Below are 22,466 nucleotides of genomic sequence, written 5' to 3' on the forward strand. Positions count from 1 at the left end.
ACCTCAATGACCTCAAACCAATCCAAGGGAAGAATAATTTTACACTCCACCTTGGATATATCTGATGCAAACAGCCAACAACATCGTTCTTAATATGTATTAACACGGGGGGGAATTGCTGACCTCGGTCTCGCAGTTTCCCTGACCTACTAACAGCTAACGTTACATCACACAGGGGACCAGTCGTCCCACCTGCGCTGGGGTTAATATCGGTCTGACGCCGCGTTGACATGCTAGTCGGAACTAGGAAACTGACATTTCCCGACATGCTAACTGGTTGTAGTTGTACACATGCAGCGTTCAACGAATCAGCAAGTCCGGAATTTCCTAGTTCCGATTAGCATGTAAACGCGGCATGAGTTGAAGCAGGTTACCAATCCTGTTACGAGCTTATGTGCCGAATACATTACGATGTTACAGGTGTCAAACTTATGGGCATGTGGCAGCAGTGTGTAGGAGGGAGGTTCCAAGGTGTGAGAAGTGTGAAATTGAGGTTGTGGTGGCAGCTGCAGAGAGGTATTTGGGTGTGCGAGACTTGACATCAGAAGAGTGTGGGGATCTATTTTCTTATAACTAGATGTGATGCCTAGCTTAGAAAGAATACATTAATGATTAAACATAATAGGTTTGTACTGTACTGATATAGATTGTTTAACATAACAAGCTGTGATTAATGTGGGGAACTGTTAGGGGGTAGGATGAGATAAGACTTGTGTCTCACATACACACACACTGCCTCTTTGTTAAACCGCTCAAGGACATGTGTTCTGCTACAGTGGAGAGGAACAGACTATGTCTGAGGTTGCTGACTCGAGACAAGTTGTGGAGATAACAACTAATGCCTGGCAACAGTGAAGCGCCAAGGCGCTGGGACCAGCCTGTGCGCCAACGATAGGCTGAGTAAGTCTAAACCACGCTCAGTCTCTACTCTGATAGGCCTGCTTGGAACAGGAACTATCTCTGTCAGAGTATTTAAAGAAGAACTTATAACAATGGCTCAGTTCTCTGTCTGCCCTGCGTGGTGTTTCAGTGGACCCGTATATATACGAACATCATATTTACAATTCAAGTGTTTGCATTAATTAAAATACTAGTCTATTTTAGAAGACGTGTATTGACCTCTTTTTGTTCCTATACCAGATTTGAATTAACGCAACTTAACAAGAGTTACGGGGATTGTTAAGTGGTGATGTCCCATCATTTCAGGTTGAGGGCATGAGGTAGGAATGAGTATATTTGAATAGTGGAGTAGGGTGCTGTTAATTATTAATAATATTTTTGAATTTGTGAGTCTAGTGTTAGATGGTGGGGTATTTCTTTATTTTATTTTTCAAGCAAAATATAAGGGAGTTGTACTCCAGTCTAGTAGGTGGCGGGATGCCAACCGCCGTTAAACCTCATCGAGGAGGAAGAAGAAGAAGAAGAAGAAGAAGAAGGTTACCCATGCTAGCTGGACAGTCACACATTGGTACGACACCGTTGACCTGCTACCCTACACAGTCGCAGTGACTCGACGAAATTGTGCTCCGGAAGAAACTGTCAAGACTTGTTTTGGTTCCATCGTGCTCCTTTACGAGTCGACAGGTAACGTTAGCTGGCTAGCAAACCGTATTGTCAAGACACATTTTGCGTCTCTTAAACATGTCACATAGCTAGCCAGTTGAAATGTTTAGCTATGTTTCACACCGCTAACTAGCTAAATGACCTCTTTTCCGGAATGCTCACTTGTTTTTCTGTCGCCAGCCGCGTTTGCTAGCTAACATAAGCTAGCTAACTGCCCCACTCCATCCAAAATCATGCCTTGGCCTACCATCTCTAGGGGTGTTATTTGTGTTTTGAAGTTTGTACAGTAGCTTGTAAGTCATGTAACTACGCCCGCTACTTGTTGACCGGTGAACCCGATTAACTAGTTAGCTGTATTGTTTGTAGGGAGTTTAGTTAGATGTGTGTACTTTGCTAGCTACCTAAAATATGGCCTATGTAGTTACAGTACCTAACAGCTGCCCGGGTTGATCAATGCTAGTTAGTTAATCCTGCTTCTCTGTATTTATTTGCTAGACCTCGACTAAAGTATGTCCTGCACATGCACGTCGGCCGCGAGGATATTCTTGAATTCCGCACACAGAGGTAAGAAAACTTTACAATCATGAGAAATTAGCTAACTACAGTAATTTATTGGTCATCTAAACGCTTCTGCTAGCTACCTAATTTGCCAACCTAGACTATTTAAGTCTGTGGATAAGCTACGTGACATTGACCTCGTGAACTAGTTTTGAAAACGGGTCGCCTGTTGCATTCTGTAAATGCTAGCTGTATTTCCATATTACCAATTGTTGACGTTGTAAACAACACGTTAGGCTACGCCAATTCGTGATTTCCTGAAAGGCTGATCTAATGATTGGCTGATGAAGAAGGAAGGAATCATTCTATTTCTATGGAACAGGGAAGTTGGGCTGACCTAATATGAATCATGGTGTTAAGTTGCGTCAATTCAAATCTGGTATATACGGGTCCACTGAAATACCACGCAGGGCACTCAGAGAACTAAGCCATTGTTATGAGTTCTTCTTAAAATACTCTGACAGAGATAGTTCCCGCTCCCTGCTGGCCAATCAGAGTAGAGACTGAGCGTGGTTTAGACTTACTCAGCCAATCCGTTGGCGCACAGGCTGGTCTCAGCCCCTTGGCGCTCCACTGTTGCCAGGTGTCTAGTTGTTTTGCAACTTATCCAGAAAGTCAGCACTTTTGCAGTACACACGTCCTTGGACGGTTAACAGATCACAAAGAGGCAGTGTTCGGGTATTGTGAGACACAAGTTCTTATCTCCCCCTACTCCCTAAAACAGCTCCTCACATGAATCACAGCTTGTTAGGTTAAACAATTTATATCAGTACAGTACAAACCTTTTATGCTTAATCATTAATGCATTCTTTCTAAGATAGGTATCACATCCAGATCCCCACAATGGCCATCAGAAATAAAGATATAGGAAAAGTACACATTTATGGATTATAACATCAGCCTAAACATTTGGTCGCATTGTGTTTTCTGTTGTACAGGACTGTCTTGTTCTCGGATTCAGCTGTATGCTCTGAGCAGACCTGGTTCTCGTGAAGCCCCCCTATCTCCCAGAGTCCGAGTGAGATCCATCCATGAAACGGCAGTATGTTTCGCCGCTAAAGATGGATCCACCAAGGATGGATCCAGCGATGGCGGAAAGGTGAACTTGATTCCACTGGATTATGACATATCTGTTTGCCGCTTTACAGAATGAATCACCCAGTGGTGACTAGCTTGGACCCAGGTCTGTTTGTGCTGTCTCGCAAACTCCTATGGTCATTGCCAAACATGGCATAACAACGTGGCACGACGGCTTGTTCCCTTGTCTGTTCATGCTAAGTGGAGACGTCATAATTGAATGACTGAAATGAAATGGAATTGACCCCATCTCTGGTGGTGACATCATCATTGAATGACTGAATTGAAATGGAATTGACCCCATCTCTGGTGGTGACATCATCATTGAATGACTGAATTGAAATGCAATTGACCCCATCTCTGGTGGTGACAAGACACAAGAATAGACTTTCTAATAAATGCCCAGTGGTTTCGACATGTGACAACGACATAGAAACAAAGCTTCCTATCTGTGGGTATGTGTTCTACATGATGGTTTTTCCTGCTGTTTTGATAGAACGTCTCTATTGTGTCCAATCATAATGCAGAAGAACCTCAGTGAAGGAAAGAGACTGTCGGACTCTTCTGGTGGATCAGGGAAAGGGGGGAACCAGCTGCACTGTCCCAAATGTGGAGACCCCTGCACACATGTGGAGACCTTTGTATGTGAGTACCTTAAAAAAAAAAAAAATACTCTGTTCGCATAGGCTGTCTTTTTCTAAAGATTCAAGTCGTAGAAAAAGCAGCCGTATAAATGATTGACTTGTCACACCGTCACTACTATTTTATGACATCAGAGACGGATAACGGAAACATTAAAAATGTTTTCTTTTCTTTTCAGCGTCAACACGTTTTGTGAAGTGTGAGAAATGCCATCACTTCTTCGTGGTGCTCTCTGAGACAGACTCTAAGAAGGGTCTGAATAAAGAACCAGAGTCGCCCGCTGAGGCTGTCAAAATGGCCTTCGTACAGAAACCTCCCCCGCCACCCAAAAAGGTACGAGCACCAATGACAATAAACAGGAACTGGTTCTTTTTTTTCTCCAGTTTTTTTTTAGTTTCTATGATGTGATGGTTATTTTCAAACAGGAATTACTATGATAATGCTGCAGGTATACCTGGAGCTATAATGCATTCCCTCTAAATGTACACATTTTGTGCTCTTGTAGAACTATGCAAAATATCTTGCATAGTTCGTTTTGTTTCGGTATGTTGCATTGTAAGTGGCTAATATTGCGTTGATTTGATCACAATTGCCACGGTAAAGGGAAAACTGGAGTAGTGGTCACCAACCTTTTCTGAGTCAAGATCACTTTCTGAGACAATGAAAGCAGAGATCTACTGCTCAGTTTTTAAAAAAAGTTCATTTATTTATTTTTTAACATGACTTAACGTAAGCCTATGCTACATTAACCAATTAAAAACAGTACTGTAGCAATGAGGTTTGTGCAGTAAGCTATAGGTCCAATACATTATCACCACATATTGTCTTTGCTTGAATTGCCCTGCCAATGCATTATTCTTTTAAGTTATATAAAAAAAAATGGAGGTAGGTTATATGATCACACTGGTAATAGATCTGTGGTTGTATTACTTGTGAGGCACAGCTGAGTGAGCATACATTTTTAAATAATTCGCTTTTTATTTTACTGGTCTGATGGTGCCTGCATCTGATGGTACCTGGGCTGATGGTGCCTGGGCTGATGGTGCCTGGGCTGATGGTGCCTGGGCTGATGGTGCCTGGGCTGATGGTGCCTGGGCTGATGGTGCCTGGGCTGATGGTCAGTCTCAGCGGAGGGAGAGAGCGGCAGACTGAGGGTCCGCCTCTCAACATCCCTCCGCTCTCCCTTTCCTCCACTGACACTGAACCAAAAAGGGACCCTTTCCTCCACTGACACTGAACCAAAAAGGGACCCTTTCCTCCACTGACACTGACCAAAAAGGGACCCTTTCCTCCACTGACACTGAACCAAAAAGGGGACACCGTCTTCCAGCTGATGGCTAAACTCGAGTCGCACCGCCTAATGCACAAATTCATGTTGTTACTCCTATGAGCAGAGAAAGTGAAATATTCCTCCAATATAAAAAAAAAAGCCTATAGATACTCATTCACTACTGCTGCAGCACTGAGTGGAAATAGGATGAACGCTCATTTTACAGCTTATTCAAAAGTGTTGAATACAAAGTGACATTGCTGAGTAATAACTTAAACATGAACTCACTCATTAAAAACAGCAGCTCTTTGCTGTATTCGTTGACAGTCTCTCTGTAGTCATGGTTGTATGAAAATAACAAATAAAAGTATGCACTCACTAACTGTAAGTTGTTCTAGATAAGTGTCTGCTAAATGACTAAAATGTAAATGTAATGGTTGTAAATGTTTTGAAATCTCACAGTATCACTTTTCTGTAGCTTTCTTTTATGCCTGCCTGCTACGCCTGCTACGTTTTATGCCTGCTTCACAGTAATCTGAGCCATCCGATTGGCCAGCGGTAGGCCTATAGTGCACTTGATTTGCTCTCCGGGCCCACCGGGAAGGCAACAGTTCGCCTACTCGGCGAGCAGCGCAGCTGAATCAGGTGCACCTACCGCCAGCCCGAGGCGAATAAAAACAAAATATAAATAATGTTATAATGTGAGCCTACCAGACAAGCTAAATGCCTTCTATGCTCGCTTCGAGGCAAGCAATACTGAACCATGCATGAGCGCACCAGCTGTTCTGGACAACTGTGTGATCTCGCTCTCTGTAGCCGATGTAAGACCTTTTAAATAGGTTAACATTCATTTTACATTTACATTTTAGTCATTTAGCAGACGCTCTTATCCAGAGCGACTTACAGTTAGTGAGTGCATACATTTTTCATACATTCACAAGGCCACAGGGCCAGACGGGATACAATGACGCGTACTCAGAGCATGCACTTACCAGCTGGCAAGTGCCTTCACCGACATTTTCAACCTATCCCTGACCCGGTCTGTAATACCAACTTGTTTCAAGCAGACCACCTTGTGCCCAAGAACGGCAAGGTAACCTGTCTAAATGAATATCGCCCTGTAGCACTCACATCTGTAGCCATGAAATGCTTTAAAAGCCTGATCATGGCTCACATCAACACCATCATCCCAGACACCATGGACCCACTTCAATTCGCATATTGCCCCAACAGATCCACAGATGGCACAATCTCTATTGCACTCCACACTGCCCTCACCCACCTGGACAAAATGAATCCCTATGTAAGAATGCTGTTAATTGACTACAGCTCAGCATTCAACACCATAGAGCCCTCCAAGCTCATCACTAAACTAAGGACCCTGGGACTGAACACCTCCCTCTGCAACTGGATCCTGGACTTCCTGACGGGCCACCCCCAAGCGGTGACGGTAGGCAACAACACATCCACCCGCTGACCATCAACACAGGGGCCCCTCAGGAGTGTGTGCTTAGTCACCTCATGTACTCCCTGTTCACACACGACTGCGTGGCCGCGCACGACTCCAACCCCATCAAGTTTGCTGACGACACAATGGTTGTAGGACTGATCACCGTCAACGATGGGGCAGCCTATATGGAGGAGGTCAGAGACCTGGCAGTGTGGTGCCAGGACAACAACCTCTCCCTCAACGTCATTAAGGCAAAGGAGCTGATCGTGGACTACAGGAAACGGGGGGGCGAGCACGCCCCCATCCACATCGATGGGGCTGTAGTGGAGCGGGTCGAGAGCTTCAAGTTCCTCGGTGTCCACATTACTAAGGAATTAACATGGTCCACACACAACCGCACATTTGTGAAGAGGGCAAGACGGTGCCTCTTCCCCCTCAGGAGGCTGAAAGGATTTGGCATGGGCCCTCAGATCCTCAAAACGTTCTACAGCTGCACCATTGAGAGCATCTTTAGTGGCTCCATCACCGCTTGATGCGGCAACTGCAAGGCACCCGACCGCAAGGCGCTACAGAGGTTGGTGAGTGCAGCCCAGTACATCACTGGGGCTGAGCTCCCTGCCATCCAGGACCACTATACCAGGCGGTGTCCGAGGAAGGCCCAACAAATTCTCGTTCTCCAGTCACCCAAGGCTTAGACTAAGGATATTCAACACTTACCCATCCGAGGTCCGGAGCCTGCTGGTTTTCTGTTCTACCTGATAATTAATTGCACCCACCTGGTGTCCCAGGTCTAAATCAGTCCCTAATTAGAGGGGGAACAATTAAAAACACAGTGGAACCTGCTTTGAGGTTGAGTTGAGTTTGAGGGACATAGACTGTTCTCTCTGCTACCGCACGGCAAGCGGTACCAATGCACCAATAGGACCCTGAACAGCTTCTACCCCCCCAAGCCATAGGCCTGCTAAATAGCTAATCAAAATGGCTACCATGACTACCTGCATTGATCTCTCTTGCACTGACTCTATGCACACACAGTGAACTCTACCCACGCAATCACTCATACTTACACTGACACCCCAACACACACACACACACACACACACCCTACATGCGCACACAAGTATACTGACGCCACACACACACAATCTCACACTCACCACATACGCTGCCGCTACTGTCTTATCTATCCTGTTGCCTAGTAACTTGACCCCTACCTATATGTACATAGCTACCTCAATTACCTCGTACCCCTGTACATTGATTTGGTACCGCCTGCAGCGCCATGTTATTTTTATTCGTTATTCGCTGTGTATTTATGACTCGTGTCACTATTTTTAAATCAAATCAATCAAAATGTATTTATAAAGCCCTTTTTACATCAGCAGATGTCACAAAGTGCTATACAGAAACCCCAGCTTAAAACCCCAAACAGCAAGCAATGCAGATGTAGAAGCACGGTGGCTAGGAAAAACACCCTAGAAAGGCAGAAACCTTGGAAGAAACCAGAGAGGAACCATGCTCTGAGTGGTGGCCAGTCCTCTTCTGGCTGTGCCAGGTGGAGATTATAATAGTACATGGCCATTAAGGCCAGATCGTTCTTCAAGATGTTCAAACGTTCATAGATGACCAGCAGGGTCAAATAATAATCACAGTGGTTGTAGAGGGTGCAACAGGTCAGCATCTCAGGAGTAAATGTCAGTTGGCTTTTCATAGCCGGGCATTTAGAGGTTGCGACAGCAGGTGAGGGAGAGGGTTGAAAACAGCAGGTCCGTGACAAGGTAGCACGTCTGGTGAACAGGTCAGGGTTCCACAGCCACAGGCAGGACAGCGGAAACTGGATCAGCAGCACCACCAGGTGGACTGGGGACAGCCAGGAGTCATCAGGCCAGGTAGTTCTGAGGCATGGTCCTAGGGCTCTCATCCTCTGGGAGAGAGAGAGAGGGAGAGAAAGCGAGATGGGAGAATTAGAGGGTGCATTCTTAAGTTCACACAGGACACCAGATAAGACAGGAGAATTACGCCAGATAGGACAGACTGACCCTAGCCCCCCGGCACATAGACTATTGCAGCATAGATACTGGAGGCTTAGACGGGGGTGTCGGGGGACACTGTGGGCCCCGTCCGACGATACCCCCGGACAGGGTCAACCAGGCAGGATATAACCCCACACACTTTGCCAAAGCACATCCCCCACACCCCTAGAGGGATATCACGATGTGACGCACCCCTCCTAGGGACGGCATGGACGAGCACTAGTAAGCCAGTGACTCAGCCCCCGTAATAGGGTCAGAGGCAGAGAATCCCAGTGGAGAGAGGGGAGCCGGCCAGGCAGAGACAGCAAGGGCGGTTCGTCACTCCAGTGCCTTGCCGTTCACCTTCGCACCCCTGAGCCAGACTATACAATCATAGGACCTACTGAAGAGAGGAGTCTTCAGTAAAAACGTAAAGGTCGAGAACGAGTCTGCGTCTCTCACATGGATTGGCAGACCATTCCATAAAAAATTAGCTCTATAGGAGAAAGACCTGCCACCAGCTGTTTGCTTAGAAATTTTAGGGACAACAAGGAGGCCTGCGTCTTGTGACCGTAGCGTACGTGTAGGTATGTTCGGCAGGACCAAATCAGAGAGATGGGTAGGAGCAAGCCCATGTAATGCTTTGTAGGTTAGCAGTAAAACCTTGAAATCAGCCCTAGCCTTAACAGGAAGCCAGTGTAGAGAGGCAAGCACTGGAGTATTATGATCACATTTTTAGGTTCTATTCAAGATTCTAGCAGCCGTGTTTAGCACTAACTGAAGTTTATTTAGTGCTTTATCCGGGTAGCCGGAGAGTAGAGCATTGCAGTAGTCTAATCTAGTGACAAAAGCATGGATTAGCTTTTTTGCATCATTTTTGGACAAACAATTTCAGATTATAGCAATTTGACAAAGGTGGAAAAAAAAGCAGCCCTTTGAAATATACTTCATATGTTCGTCAAAAGAGACATCATGGTCCGGAGTAATGGCGAGGTCCTTGAGTTTTATTTGAGACGACTGTACAACCATCAAGATTGTCAGATCAAACAGCACATCTCTTTGTTTCTTTGGACCTAGAAGTAGGATCTCTGTTGTTTTGTCTTGAGTTTAAAAAAGTAAATGTGCCGCCATCCACTTCCTTATTCCTGAAACACAGGCTTCTATTTTTGTTACATTTGTTATCTTTATCTCACTCTGCATTGTTGGAAAATGACCCTTAAGTAAGCTTTTCACTGTTAGTCTACGCCTGTTGTTTTACGAAACATGTAGAAAATAAAGTTTGACTTGATTATGCACCGTAAGACTTGTCATGAGCTTGAAAACTTTACTTAAAGCCTGGAGATACAGTACAACGCGTTTATGAAACAGTTCCTTTATTGTTAGACTTGTATGACCACGTTTATAATGTCTTTATCGTAAATGACAAGGTCCCTGTCTTCCAGATCTATGCCTACCTGGACAAGTACGTAGTGGGTCAGTCCTATGCTAAGAAGGTGCTGGCGGTGGCTGTGTATAATCACTACAAGAGGATCCACAACAACATCCCTGCTGGGAGCAGACAGGTGGAGGAGAAACAGGCCTCGCTCACACCACGAGGTCAGTACAGTCTACTGTTAGTTAGAAACAGGCCTCACACCACGAGGTCAGTACAGTCTACTGTTAGTTAGAAACAGGCCTCGCTCACACCACGAGGTCAGTACAGTCTACTGTTAGTTAGAAACAGGCCTCGCTCACACCACGAGGTCAGTACAGTCTACTGTTAGTTAGAAACAGGCCTCGCTCACACCACGAGGTCAGTACAGCCTACTGTTAGTTAGAAACAGGCCTCACACCACGGGGACAGTACAGTCTACTGTTAGTTAGAAACAGGCCTCACACCACGAGGTCAGTACAGTCTACTGTTAGTTAGAAACAGGCCTCACACCACGAGGTCAGTACAGTCTACTGTTAGTTAGAAACAGGCCTCACACCACGAGGTCAGTGGTATAGTCTACTGTTAGTTAGAAACAGGCCTCACACCACGAGGTCAGTACAGTCTACTGTTAGTTAGAAACAGGCCTCACACCACGAGGTCAGTACAGTCTACTGTTAGTTAGAAACAGGCCTCACACCACGAGGTCAGTGTACAGTCTACTGTTAGTTAGAAACAGGCCTCACACCACGAGGTCAGTACAGTCTACTGTTAGTTAGAAACAGGCCTCACACCACGAGGTCAGTACAGTCTACTGTTAGTTAGAAACAGGCCTCACACCACGAGGTCAGTACAGTCTACTGTTAGTTAGAAACAGGCCTCGCTCACACCACGAGGTCAGTACAGTCTACTGTTAGTTAGAAACAGGCCTCGCTCACACCACGAGGTCAGTACAGTCTACTGTTAGTTAGAAACAGGCCTCGCTCACACCACGAGGTCAGTACAGTCTACTGTTAGTTAGAAACAGGCTCCTCACACCACGAGGTCAGTACAGTCTACTGTTAGTTAGAAACAGGCCTCACACCACGAGGTCAGTACAGTCTACTGTTAGTTAGAAACAGGCCTCACACCACGAGGTCAGTACAGTCTACTGTTAGTTAGAAACAGGCCTCACACCACGAGGTCAGTACAGTCTACTGTTAGTTAGAAACAGGCCTCGCTCACACCACGAGGTCAGTACAGTCTACTGTTAGTTAGAAACAGGCCTCGCTCACACCACGAGGTCAGTACAGTCTACTGTTAGTTAGAAACAGGCGCTCACACCACGAGGTCAGTACAGTCTACTGTTAGTTAGAAACAGGCCTCACACCACGAGGTCAGTACAGTCTACTGTTAGTTAGAAACAGGCCTGCACACCACGAGGTCAGTACAGTCTACTGTTAGTTAGAAACAGGCCTCACACCACGAGGTCAGTACAGTCTACTGTTAGTTAGAAACAGGCCTCGCTCACACCACGAGGTCAGTACAGTCTACTGTTAGTTAGAAACAGGCCTCGCTCACACCACGAGGTCAGTACAGTCTACTGTTAGTTAGAAACAGGCCTCGCTCACACCACGAGGTCAGTACAGTCTACTGTTAGTTAGAAACAGGCCTCACACCACGAGGTCAGTACAGTCTACTGTTAGTTAGAAACAGGCCTCGCACACACCACGAGGTCAGTACAGTCTACTGTTAGTTAGAAACAGGCCTCGCTCACACCACAAGGTCAGTACAGTCTACTGTTAGTTAGAAACAGGCCTCGCTCACACCACGAGGTCAGTACAGTCTACTGTTAGTTAGAAACAGGCCTCGCTCACACCACGAGGTCAGTACAGTCTACTGTTAGTTAGAAACAGGCCTCGCTCACACCACGAGGTCAGTACAGTCTACTGTTAGTTAGAAACAGGCCCTCACACCACGAGGTCAGTACAGTCTACTGTTAGTTAGAAACAGGCCTCGCTCACCACGAGGTCAGTACAGTCTACTGTTAGTTAGAAACAGGCCTCGCTCACACCACGAGGTCAGTACAGTCTACTGTTAGTTAGAAACAGGCCTCGCTCACACCACGAGGTCAGTACAGTCTACTGTTAGTTAGAAACAGGCCTCGCTCCACCACGAGGTCAGTACAGTCTACTGTTAGTTAGAAACAGGCCTCGCTCACACCACGAGGTCAGTACAGTCTACTGTTAGTTAGAAACAGGCCTCGCTCACACCACGAGGTCAGTACAGTCTACTGTTAGTTAGAAACAGGCCTCACACCACGAGGTCAGTACAGTCTACTGTTAGTTAGAAACAGGCCTCACACCACGAGGTCAGTACAGTCTACTGTTAGTTAGAAACAGGCCTCACACCACGAGGTCAGTACAGTCTACTGTTAGTTAGAAACAGGCCTCGCTCACACCACGAGGTCAGTACAGTCTACTGTTAGTTAGAAACAGGCCTCACACCACGAGGTCAGTACAGTCTACTGTTAGTTAGAAACAGGCCTCACACCACGAGGTCAGTACAGTCTACTGTTAGTTAGAAACAGGCCTCACACCACGAGGTCAGTACAGTCTACTGTTAGTTAGAAACAGGCCTCACACCACGAGGTCAGTACAGTCTACTGTTAGTTAGAAACAGGCCTCGCTCACACCACGAGGTCAGTACAGTCTACTGTTAGTTAGAAACAGGCCTCGCTCACACCACGAGGTCAGTACAGTCTACTGTTAGTTAGAAACAGGCCTCACACCACGAGGTCAGTACAGTCTACTGTTAGTTAGAAACAGGCCTCGCCACACCACGAGGTCAGTACAGTCTACTGTTAGTTAGAAACAGGCCTCGCTCACACCACGAGGTCAGTACAGTCTACTGTTAGTTAGAAACAGGCCTCGCTCACACCACGAGGTCAGTACAGTCTACTGTTAGTTAGAAACAGGCCTCACACCACGAGGTCAGTACAGTCTACTGTTAGTTAGAAACAGGCCTCGCTCACACCACGAGGTCAGTACAGTCTACTGTTAGTTAGAAACAGGCCTCGTCACCACGAGGTCAGTACAGTCTACTGTTAGTTAGAAACAGGCCTCGCTCACACCACGAGGTCAGTACAGTCTACTGTTAGTTAGAAACAGGCCTCGCTCACACCACGAGGTCAGTACAGTCTACTGTTAGTTAGAAACAGGCCTCGCTCACACCACGAGGTCAGTACAGTCTACTGTTAGTTAGAAACAGGCCTCGCTCACACCACGAGGTCAGTACAGTCTACTGTTAGTTAGAAACAGGCCTCGCTCACACCACGAGGTCAGTACAGTCTACTGTTAGTTAGAAACAGGCCTCGCTCACACCACGAGGTCAGTACAGTCTACTGTTAGTTAGAAACAGGCCTCGCTCACACCACGAGGTCAGTACAGTCTACTGTTAGTTAGAAACAGGTCTCACACCACGAGGTCAGTACAGTCTACTGTTAGTTAGAAACAGGCCTCACACCACGAGGTCAGTACAGTCTACTGTTAGTTAGAAACAGGCCTCACACCACGAGGTCAGTACAGTCTACTGTTAGTTAGAAACAGGCCTCCCTCACACCACGAGGTCAGTACAGTCTACTGTTAGTTAGAAACAGGCCTCGCTCACACCACGAAGTCAGTACAGTCTACTGTTAGTTAGAAACAGGCCTCACACCACGAGGTCAGTACAGTCTACTGTTAGATAGAAACAGGCCTCACACCACGAGGTCAGTACATTCTACTGTTAGTTAGAAACAGGCCTCGCTCACACCACGAGGTCAGTACAGTCTACTGTTAGTTAGAAACAGGCCTCACACCACGGGGTCAGTACAGTCTACTGTTAGTTAGAAACAGGCCTCACACCACGAGGTCAGTACAGTCTACTGTTAGTTAGAAACAGGCCTCGCTCCACGAGGTCAGTACAGTCTACTGTTAGTTAGAAACAGGCCTCGCTCACACCACGAGGTCAGTACAGTCTACTGTTAGTTAGAAACAGGCCTCGCTCACACCACGAGGTCAGTACAGTCTACTGTTAGTTAGAAACAGGCCTCACACCACGAGGTCAGTACAGTCTACTGTTAGTTAGAAACAGGCCTCGCTCACACCACGAGGTCAGTACAGTCTACTGTTAGTTAGAAACAGGCCTCGCTCACACCACGAGGTCAGTACAGTCTACTGTTAGTTAGAAACAGGCCTCGCTCACACCACGAGGTCAGTACAGTCTACTGTTAGTTAGAAACAGGCCTCACACCACGAGGTCAGTACAGTCTACTGTTAGTTAGAAACAGGCCTCACACCACGAGGTCAGTACAGTCTACTGTTAGTTAGAAACAGGCCTCACACCACGAGGTCAGTACAGTCTACTGTTAGTTAGAAACAGGCCTCACACCACGAGGTCAGTACAGTCTACTGTTAGTTAGAAACAGGCCTCGCTCACACCACGAGGTCATAGTACAGTCTACTGTTAGTTAGAAACAGGCCTCACACCACGAGGTCAGTACAGTCTACTGTTAGTTAGAAACAGGCCTCACACCACGAGGTCAGTACAGTCTACTGTTAGTTAGAAACAGGCCTCACACCACGAGGTCAGTACAGTCTACTGTTAGTTAGAAACAGGCCTCGCTCACACCACGAGGTCAGTACAGTCTACTGTTAGTTAGAAACAGGCCTCGCTCACACCACGAGGTCAGTACAGTCTACTGTTAGTTAGATACAGGCCTCGCTCACACCACGAGGTCAGTACAGTCTACTGTTAGTTAGAAACAGGTCTCACACCACGAGGTCAGTACAGTCTACTGTTAGTTAGAAACAGGCCTCACACCACGAGGTCAGTACAGTCTACTGTTAGTTAGAAACAGGCCTCGCTCACACCACGAGGTCAGTACAGTCTACTGTTAGTTAGAAACAGGCCTCACACCACGAGGTCAGTACAGTCTACTGTTAGTTAGAAACAGGCCTCACACCACGAGGTCAGTACAGTCTACTGTTAGTTAGAAACAGGCCTCACACCACGAGGTCAGTACAGTCTACTGTTAGTTAGAAACAGGCCTCCACACCACGAGGTCAGTACAGTCTACTGTTAGATAGAAACAGGCCTCACACCACGAGGTCAGTACAGTCTACTGTTAGTTAGAAACAGGCCTCACACCACGAGGTCAGTACAGTCTACTGTTAGTTAGAAACAGGCCTCGCTACACCACGAGGTCAGTACAGTCTACTGTTAGTTAGAAACAGGCCTCGCTCACACCACGAGGTCAGTACAGTCTACTGTTAGTTAGAAACAGGCCTCGCTCACCACGAGGTCAGTACAGTCTACTGTTAGTTAGAAACAGGTCTCGCACACCACGAGGTCAGTACAGTCTACTGTTAGTTAGAAACAGGCCTCGCTCACACCACGAGGTCAGTACAGTCTACTGTTAGTTAGAAACAGGCCTCGCTCACACCACGAGGTCAGTACAGTCTACTGTTAGTTAGAAACAGGCCTCACACCACGAGGTCAGTACAGTCTACTGTTAGTTAGAAACAGGCCTCACACCACGAGGTCAGTACAGTCTACTGTTAGTTAGAAACAGGCCTCACACCACGAGGTCAGTACAGTCTACTGTTAGTTAGAAACAGGCCTCCACACCACGAGGTCAGTACAGTCTACTGTTAGTTAGAAACAGGCCTCACACCACGAGGTCAGTACAGTCTACTGTTAGTTAGAAACAGGCCTCACACCACGAGGTCAGTACAGTCTACTGTTAGTTAGAAACAGGCCTCGCTCACACCACGAGGTCAGTACAGTCTACTGTTAGTTAGAAACAGGCCTCACACCACGAGGTCAGTACAGTCTACTGTTAGTTAGAAACAGGCCTCACACCACGAGGTCAGTACAGTCTACTGTTAGTTAGAAACAGGCCTCACACCACGAGGTCAGTACAGTCTACTGTTAGTTAGAAACAGGCCTCACACCACGAGGTCAGTACAGTCTACTGTTAGTTAGAAACAGGCCTCGCTCACACCACGAGGTCAGGTACAGTCTACTGTTAGTTAGAAACAGGCCTCGCTCACCACGAGGTCAGTACAGTCTACTGTTAGTTAGAAACAGGCCTCGCTCACACCACGAGGTCAGTACAGTCTACTGTTAGTTAGAAACAGGCCTCACACCACGAGGTCAGTACAGTCTACTGTTAGTTAGAAACAGGCCTCGCTCACACCACGAGGTCAGTACAGTCTACTGTTAGTTAGAAACAGGCCTCACACCACGAGGTCAGTACAGTCTATTGTTAGTTAGAAACAGGCCTCACACCACGAGGTCAGTACAGTCTACTGTTAGTTAGAAACAGGCCTCACACCACGAGGTCAGTACAGTCTACTGTTAGTTAGAAACAGGCCTCGCTCACACCACGAGGTCAGTACAGTCTACTGTTAGTTAGAAACAGGCCTCGCTCACACCACGAGGTCAGTAGTACAGTCTACTGTTAGTTAGAAACAGGCCTCGCTCACACCACGAGGTCAGTACAGTCTACTGTTAGTTAGAAACAGGCCTCACACCACGAGGTCAGTACAGTCTACTGTTAGTTAGAAACAGGCCTCACACCACGAGGTCAGTACAGTCTACTGTTAGTTAGAAACAGGCCTCGCTCACACCACGAGGTCAGTACAGTCTACTGTTAGTTAGAAACAGGCCTCGCTCACACCACGAGGTCAGTACAGTCTACTGTTAGTTAGAAACAGGCCTCACACCACGAGGTCAGTACAGTCTACTGTTAGTTAGAAACAGGCCTCACACCACGAGGTCAGTACAGTCTACTGTTAGTTAGAAACAGGCCTCGACACCACGAGGTCAGTACAGTCTACTGTTAGTTAGAAACAGGCCTCACACCACGAGGTCAGTACAGTCTACTGTTAGTTAGAAACAGGCCTCACACCACGAGGTCAGTACAGTCTACTGTTAGTTAGAAACAGGCCTCGCTCACACCACGAGGTCAGTACAGTCTACTGTTAGTTAGAAACAGGCCTCACACCACGAGGTCAGTACAGTCTACTGTTAGTTAGAAACAGGCCCGCTCACACCACGAGGTCAGTACAGTCTACTGTTAGTTAGAAACAGGCCTCGCTCACACCACGAGGTCAGTACAGTCTACTGTTAGTTAGAAACAGGCCTCACACCACGAGGTCAGTACAGTCTACTGTTAGTTAGAAACAGGCCTCACACCACGAGGTCAGTACAGTCTACTGTTAGTTAGAAACAGGCCTCACACCACGAGGTCAGTACAGTCTACTGTTAGTTAGAAACAGGCCTCGCTCACACCACGAGGTCAGTACAGTCTACTGTTAGTTAGAAACAGGCCTCGCACACCACGAGGTCAGTACAGTCTACTGTTAGTTAGAAACAGGCCTCGCTCACACCACGAGGTCAGTACAGTCTACTGTTAGTTAGAAACAGGCCTCACACCACGAGGTCAGTACAGTCTACTGTTAGTTAGAAACAGGCCTCGCTCACACCACGAGGTCAGTACAGTCTACTGTTAGTTAGAAACAGGCCTCACACCACGAGGTCAGTACAGTCTACTGTTAGTTAGAAACAGGCCTCACACCACGAGGTCAGTACAGTCTACTGTTAGTTAGAAACAGGCCTCGCTCACACCACGAGGTCAGTACAGTCTACTGTTAGTTAGAAACAGGCCTCACACCACGAGGTCAGTACAGTCTACTGTTAGTTAGAAACAGGCCTCACACCACGAGGTCAGTACAGTCTACTGTTAGTTAGAAACAGGCCTCGCTCACACCACGAGGTCAGTACAGTCTACTGTTAGTTAGAAACAGGCCTCCACACCACGAGGTCAGTACAGTCTACTGTTAGTTAGAAACAGGCCTCGCTCACACCACGAGGTCAGTACAGTCTACTGTTAGTTAGAAACAGGCCTCGCTCACACCACGAGGTCAGTACAGTCTACTGTTAGTTAGAAACAGGCCTCACACCACGAGGTCAGTACAGTCTACTGTTAGTTAGAAACAGGCCTGCACACCACGAGGTCAGTACAGTCTACTGTTAGTTAGAAACAGGCCTCCTCACACCACGAGGTCAGTACAGTCTACTGTTAGTTAGAAACAGGCCTCACACCACGAGGTCAGTACAGTCTACTGTTAGTTAGAAACAGGCCTCACACCACGAGGTCAGTACAGTCTACTGTTAGTTAGAAACAGGCCTCGCTCACACCACGAGGTCAGTACAGTCTACTGTTAGTTAGAAACAGGCCTCACACCACGAGGTCAGTACAGTCTACTGTTAGTTAGAAACAGGCCTCGCTCACACCACGAGGTCAGTACAGTCTACTGTTAGTTAGAAACAGGCCTCGCTCACACCACGAGGTCAGTACAGTCTACTGTTAGTTAGAAACAGGCCTCACACCACGAGGTCAGTACAGTCTACTGTTAGTTAGAAACAGGCCTCACACCACGAGGTCAGTACAGTCTACTGTTAGTTAGAAACAGGCCTCACACCACGAGGTCAGTACAGTCTACTGTTAGTTAGAAACAGGCCTCGCTCACACCACGAGGTCAGTACAGTCTACTGTTAGTTAGAAACAGGCCTCGCTCACACCACGAGGTCAGTACAGTCTACTGTTAGTTAGATACAGGCCTCGCTCACACCACGAGGTCAGTACAGTCTACTGTTAGTTAGAAACAGGCCTCACACCACGAGGTCAGTACAGTCTACTGTTAGTTAGAAACAGGCCTCACACCACGAGGTCAGTACAGTCTACTGTTAGTTAGAAACAGGCCTCACACCACGAGGTCAGTACAGTCTACTGTTAGTTAGAAACAGGCCTCACACCACGAGGTCAGTACAGTCTACTGTTAGTTAGAAACAGGCCTCGCTCACACCACGAGGTCAGTAGTACAGTCTACTGTTAGTTAGAAACAGGCCTCACACCACGAGGTCAGTACAGTCTACTGTTAGTTAGAAACAGGCCTCACACCACGAGGTCAGTACAGTCTACTGTTAGTTAGAAACAGGCCTCACACCACGAGGTCAGTACAGTCTACTGTTAGTTAGAAACAGGCCTCGCTCACACCACGAGGTCAGTACAGTCTACTGTTAGTTAGAAACAGGCCTCGCTCACACCACGAGGTCAGTACAGTCTACTGTTAGTTAGATACAGGCCTCGCTCACACCACGAGGTCAGTACAGTCTACTGTTAGTTAGAAACAGGTCTCACACCACGAGGTCAGTACAGTCTACTGTTAGTTAGAAACAGGCCTCACACCACGAGGTCAGTACAGTCTACTGTTAGTTAGAAACAGGCCTCACACCACGAGGTCAGTACAGTCTACTGTTAGTTAGAAACAGGCCTCCCTCACACCACGAGGTCAGTACAGTCTACTGTTAGTTAGAAACAGGCCTCGCTCACACCACGAGGTCAGTACAGTCTACTGTTAGTTAGAAACAGGCCTCACACCACGAGGTCAGTACAGTCTACTGTTAGTTAGAAACAGGCCTCACACCACGAGGTCAGTACAGTCTACTGTTAGTTAGAAACAGGCCTCACACCACGGGGTCAGTACAGTCTACTGTTAGTTAGAAACAGGCCTCACACCACGAGGTCAGTACAGTCTACTGTTAGATAGAAGCAGGCCTCACACCACGAGGTCAGTACAGTCTACTGTTAGTTAGAAACAGGCCTCACACCACGAGGTCAGTACAGTCTACTGTTAGTTAGAAACAGGCCCTCACACCACGAGGTCAGTACAGTCTACTGTTAGTTAGAAACAGGCCTCACACCACGAGGTCAGTACAGTCTACTGTTAGTTAGAAACAGGCCTCACACCACGAGGTCAGTACAGTCTACTGTTAGTTAGAAACAGGCCTCACACCACGAGGTCAGTACAGTCTACTGTTAGTTAGAAACAGGCCTCACACCACGAGGTCAGTACAGTCTACTGTTAGTTAGAAACAGGCCTCGCTCACACCACGAGGTCAGTGGTACAGTCTATTGTTAGTTAGAAACAGGCCTCGCTCACACCACGAGGTCAGTACAGTCTACTGTTAGTTAGAAACAGGCCTCGCTCACACCACGAGGTCAGTAGTACAGTCTACTGTTAGTTAGAAACAGGCCTCACACCACGAGGTCAGTAGTACAGTCTACTGTTAGTTAGAAACAGGCCTCGCTCACACCACGAGGTCAGTACAGTCTACTGTTAGTTAGAAACAGGCCTCAAACCACGAGGTCAGTACAGTCTATTGTTAGTTAGAAACAGGCCTCACACCACGAGGTCAGTACAGTCTACTGTTAGTTAGAAACAGGCCTCACACCACGAGGTCAGTACAGTCTACTGTTAGTTAGAAACAGGCCTCGCTCACACCACGAGGTCAGTACAGTCTACTGTTAGTTAGAAACAGGCCTCGCTCACACCACGAGGTCAGTAGTACAGTCTACTGTTAGTTAGAAACAGGCCTCGCTCACACCACGAGGTCAGTACAGTCTACTGTTAGTTAGAAACAGGCCTCACACCACGAGGTCAGTACAGTCTACTGTTAGTTAGAAACAGGCCTCACACCACGAGGTCAGTACAGTCTACTGTTAGTTAGAAACAGGCCTCGCTCACACCACGAGGTCAGTACAGTCTACTGTTAGTTAGAAACAGGCCTGCTACACCACGAGGTCAGTACAGTCTACTGTTAGTTAGAAACAGGCCTCACACCACGAGGTCAGTACAGTCTACTGTTAGTTAGAAACAGGCCTCACACCACGAGGTCAGTACAGTCTACTGTTAGTTAGAAACAGGCCTCGCACCACCACGAGGTCAGTACAGTCTACTGTTAGTTAGAAACAGGCCTCACACCACGAGGTCAGTACAGTCTACTGTTAGTTAGAAACAGGCCTCACACCACGAGGTCAGTACAGTCTACTGTTAGTTAGAAACAGGCCTCGCTCACACCACGAGGTCAGTACAGTCTACTGTTAGTTAGAAACAGGCCTCCACACCACGAGGTCAGTACAGTCTACTGTTAGTTAGAAACAGGCCTCGCTCACACCACGAGGTCAGTACAGTCTACTGTTAGTTAGAAACAGGCCTCGTACACCACGAGGTCAGTACAGTCTACTGTTAGTTAGAAACAGGCCTCACACCACGAGGTCAGTACAGTCTACTGTTAGTTAGAAACAGGCCTCACACCACGAGGTCAGTACAGTCTACTGTTAGTTAGAAACAGGCCTCACACCACGAGGTCAGTACAGTCTACTGTTAGTTAGAAACAGGCTCGCTCACACCACGAGGTCAGTACAGTCTACTGTTAGTTAGAAACAGGCCTCACACCACGAGGTCAGTACAGTCTACTGTTAGTTAGAAACAGGCCTCGCTCACACCACGAGGTCAGTACAGTCTACTGTTAGTTAGAAACAGGCCTCGCTCACACCACGAGGTCAGTACAGTCTACTGTTAGTTAGAAACAGGCGCTCACACCACGAGGTCAGTACAGTCTACTGTTAGTTAGAAACAGGCCTCACACCACGAGGTCAGTACAGTCTACTGTTAGTTAGAAACAGGCCTCACACCACGAGGTCAGTACAGTCTACTGTTAGTTAGAAACAGGCCTCACACCACGAGGTCAGTACAGTCTACTGTTAGTTAGAAACAGGCCTCGCTCACACCACGAGGTCAGTACAGTCTACTGTTAGTTAGAAACAGGCCTCACACCACGAGGTCAGTACAGTCTACTGTTAGTTAGAAACAGGCCTCACACCACGAGGTCAGTACAGTCTACTGTTAGTTAGAAACAGGCCTCACACCACGAGGTCAGTACAGTCTACTGTTAGTTAGAAACAGGCCTCACACCACGAGGTCAGTACAGTCTACTGTTAGTTAGAAACAGGCCTCGCTCACACCACGAGGTCAGTACAGTCTACTGTTAGTTAGAAACAGGCCTCACACCACGAGGTCAGTACAGTCTACTGTTAGTTAGAAACAGGCCTCGCTCACACCACGAGGTCAGTACAGTCTACTGTTAGTTAGAAACAGGCCTCGCTCACACCACGAGGTCAGTACAGTCTACTGTTAGTTAGAAACAGGCCTCACACCACGAGGTCAGTACAGTCTACTGTTAGTTAGAAACAGGCCTCACACCACGAGGTCAGTACAGTCTACTGTTAGTTAGAAACAGGCCTCACACCACGAGGTCAGTACAGTCTACTGTTAGTTAGAAACAGGCCTCGCTCACACCACGAGGTCAGTACAGTCTACTGTTAGTTAGAAACAGGCCTCACACCACGAGGTCAGTACAGTCTACTGTTAGTTAGAAACAGGCCTCGCTCACACCACGAGGTCAGTACAGTCTACTGTTAGTTAGAAACAGGCCTCGCTCACACCACGAGGTCAGTACAGTCTACTGTTAGTTAGAAACAGTCCTCACACCACGAGGTCAGTACAGTCTACTGTTAGTTAGAAACAGGCCTCACACCACGAGGTCAGTACA

The 22,466-nt window shown here is 47.2% G+C and overlaps 1 protein-coding gene across 1 annotated transcript in view; it reads left to right on the forward strand.

The window, feature by feature from the left end:
• The first annotated feature begins 1,402 nt into the window (after positions 1-1,402).
• LOC121568058 (ATP-dependent Clp protease ATP-binding subunit clpX-like, mitochondrial) overlaps positions 1,403-22,466 on the forward strand; it is a 37,648-nt gene continuing 16,584 nt past the window's right edge. The window contains exons 1-6 of the mRNA XM_041878624.2: positions 1,403-1,584; positions 2,059-2,127; positions 3,060-3,220; positions 3,726-3,843; positions 4,019-4,173; positions 10,015-10,168. Of these exons, the coding sequence (XP_041734558.1) occupies positions 2,073-2,127; positions 3,060-3,220; positions 3,726-3,843; positions 4,019-4,173; positions 10,015-10,168 (643 nt within the window). The 5' untranslated portion in view covers positions 1,403-1,584; positions 2,059-2,072. The remainder of the gene's footprint in view (positions 1,585-2,058; positions 2,128-3,059; positions 3,221-3,725; positions 3,844-4,018; positions 4,174-10,014; positions 10,169-22,466) is intronic.

This window comes from Coregonus clupeaformis, unplaced genomic scaffold, assembly GCF_020615455.1.
Source record: "Coregonus clupeaformis isolate EN_2021a unplaced genomic scaffold, ASM2061545v1 scaf0300, whole genome shotgun sequence".
In the NCBI taxonomy this organism is placed as follows: Eukaryota; Metazoa; Chordata; class Actinopteri; order Salmoniformes; family Salmonidae; genus Coregonus; species Coregonus clupeaformis.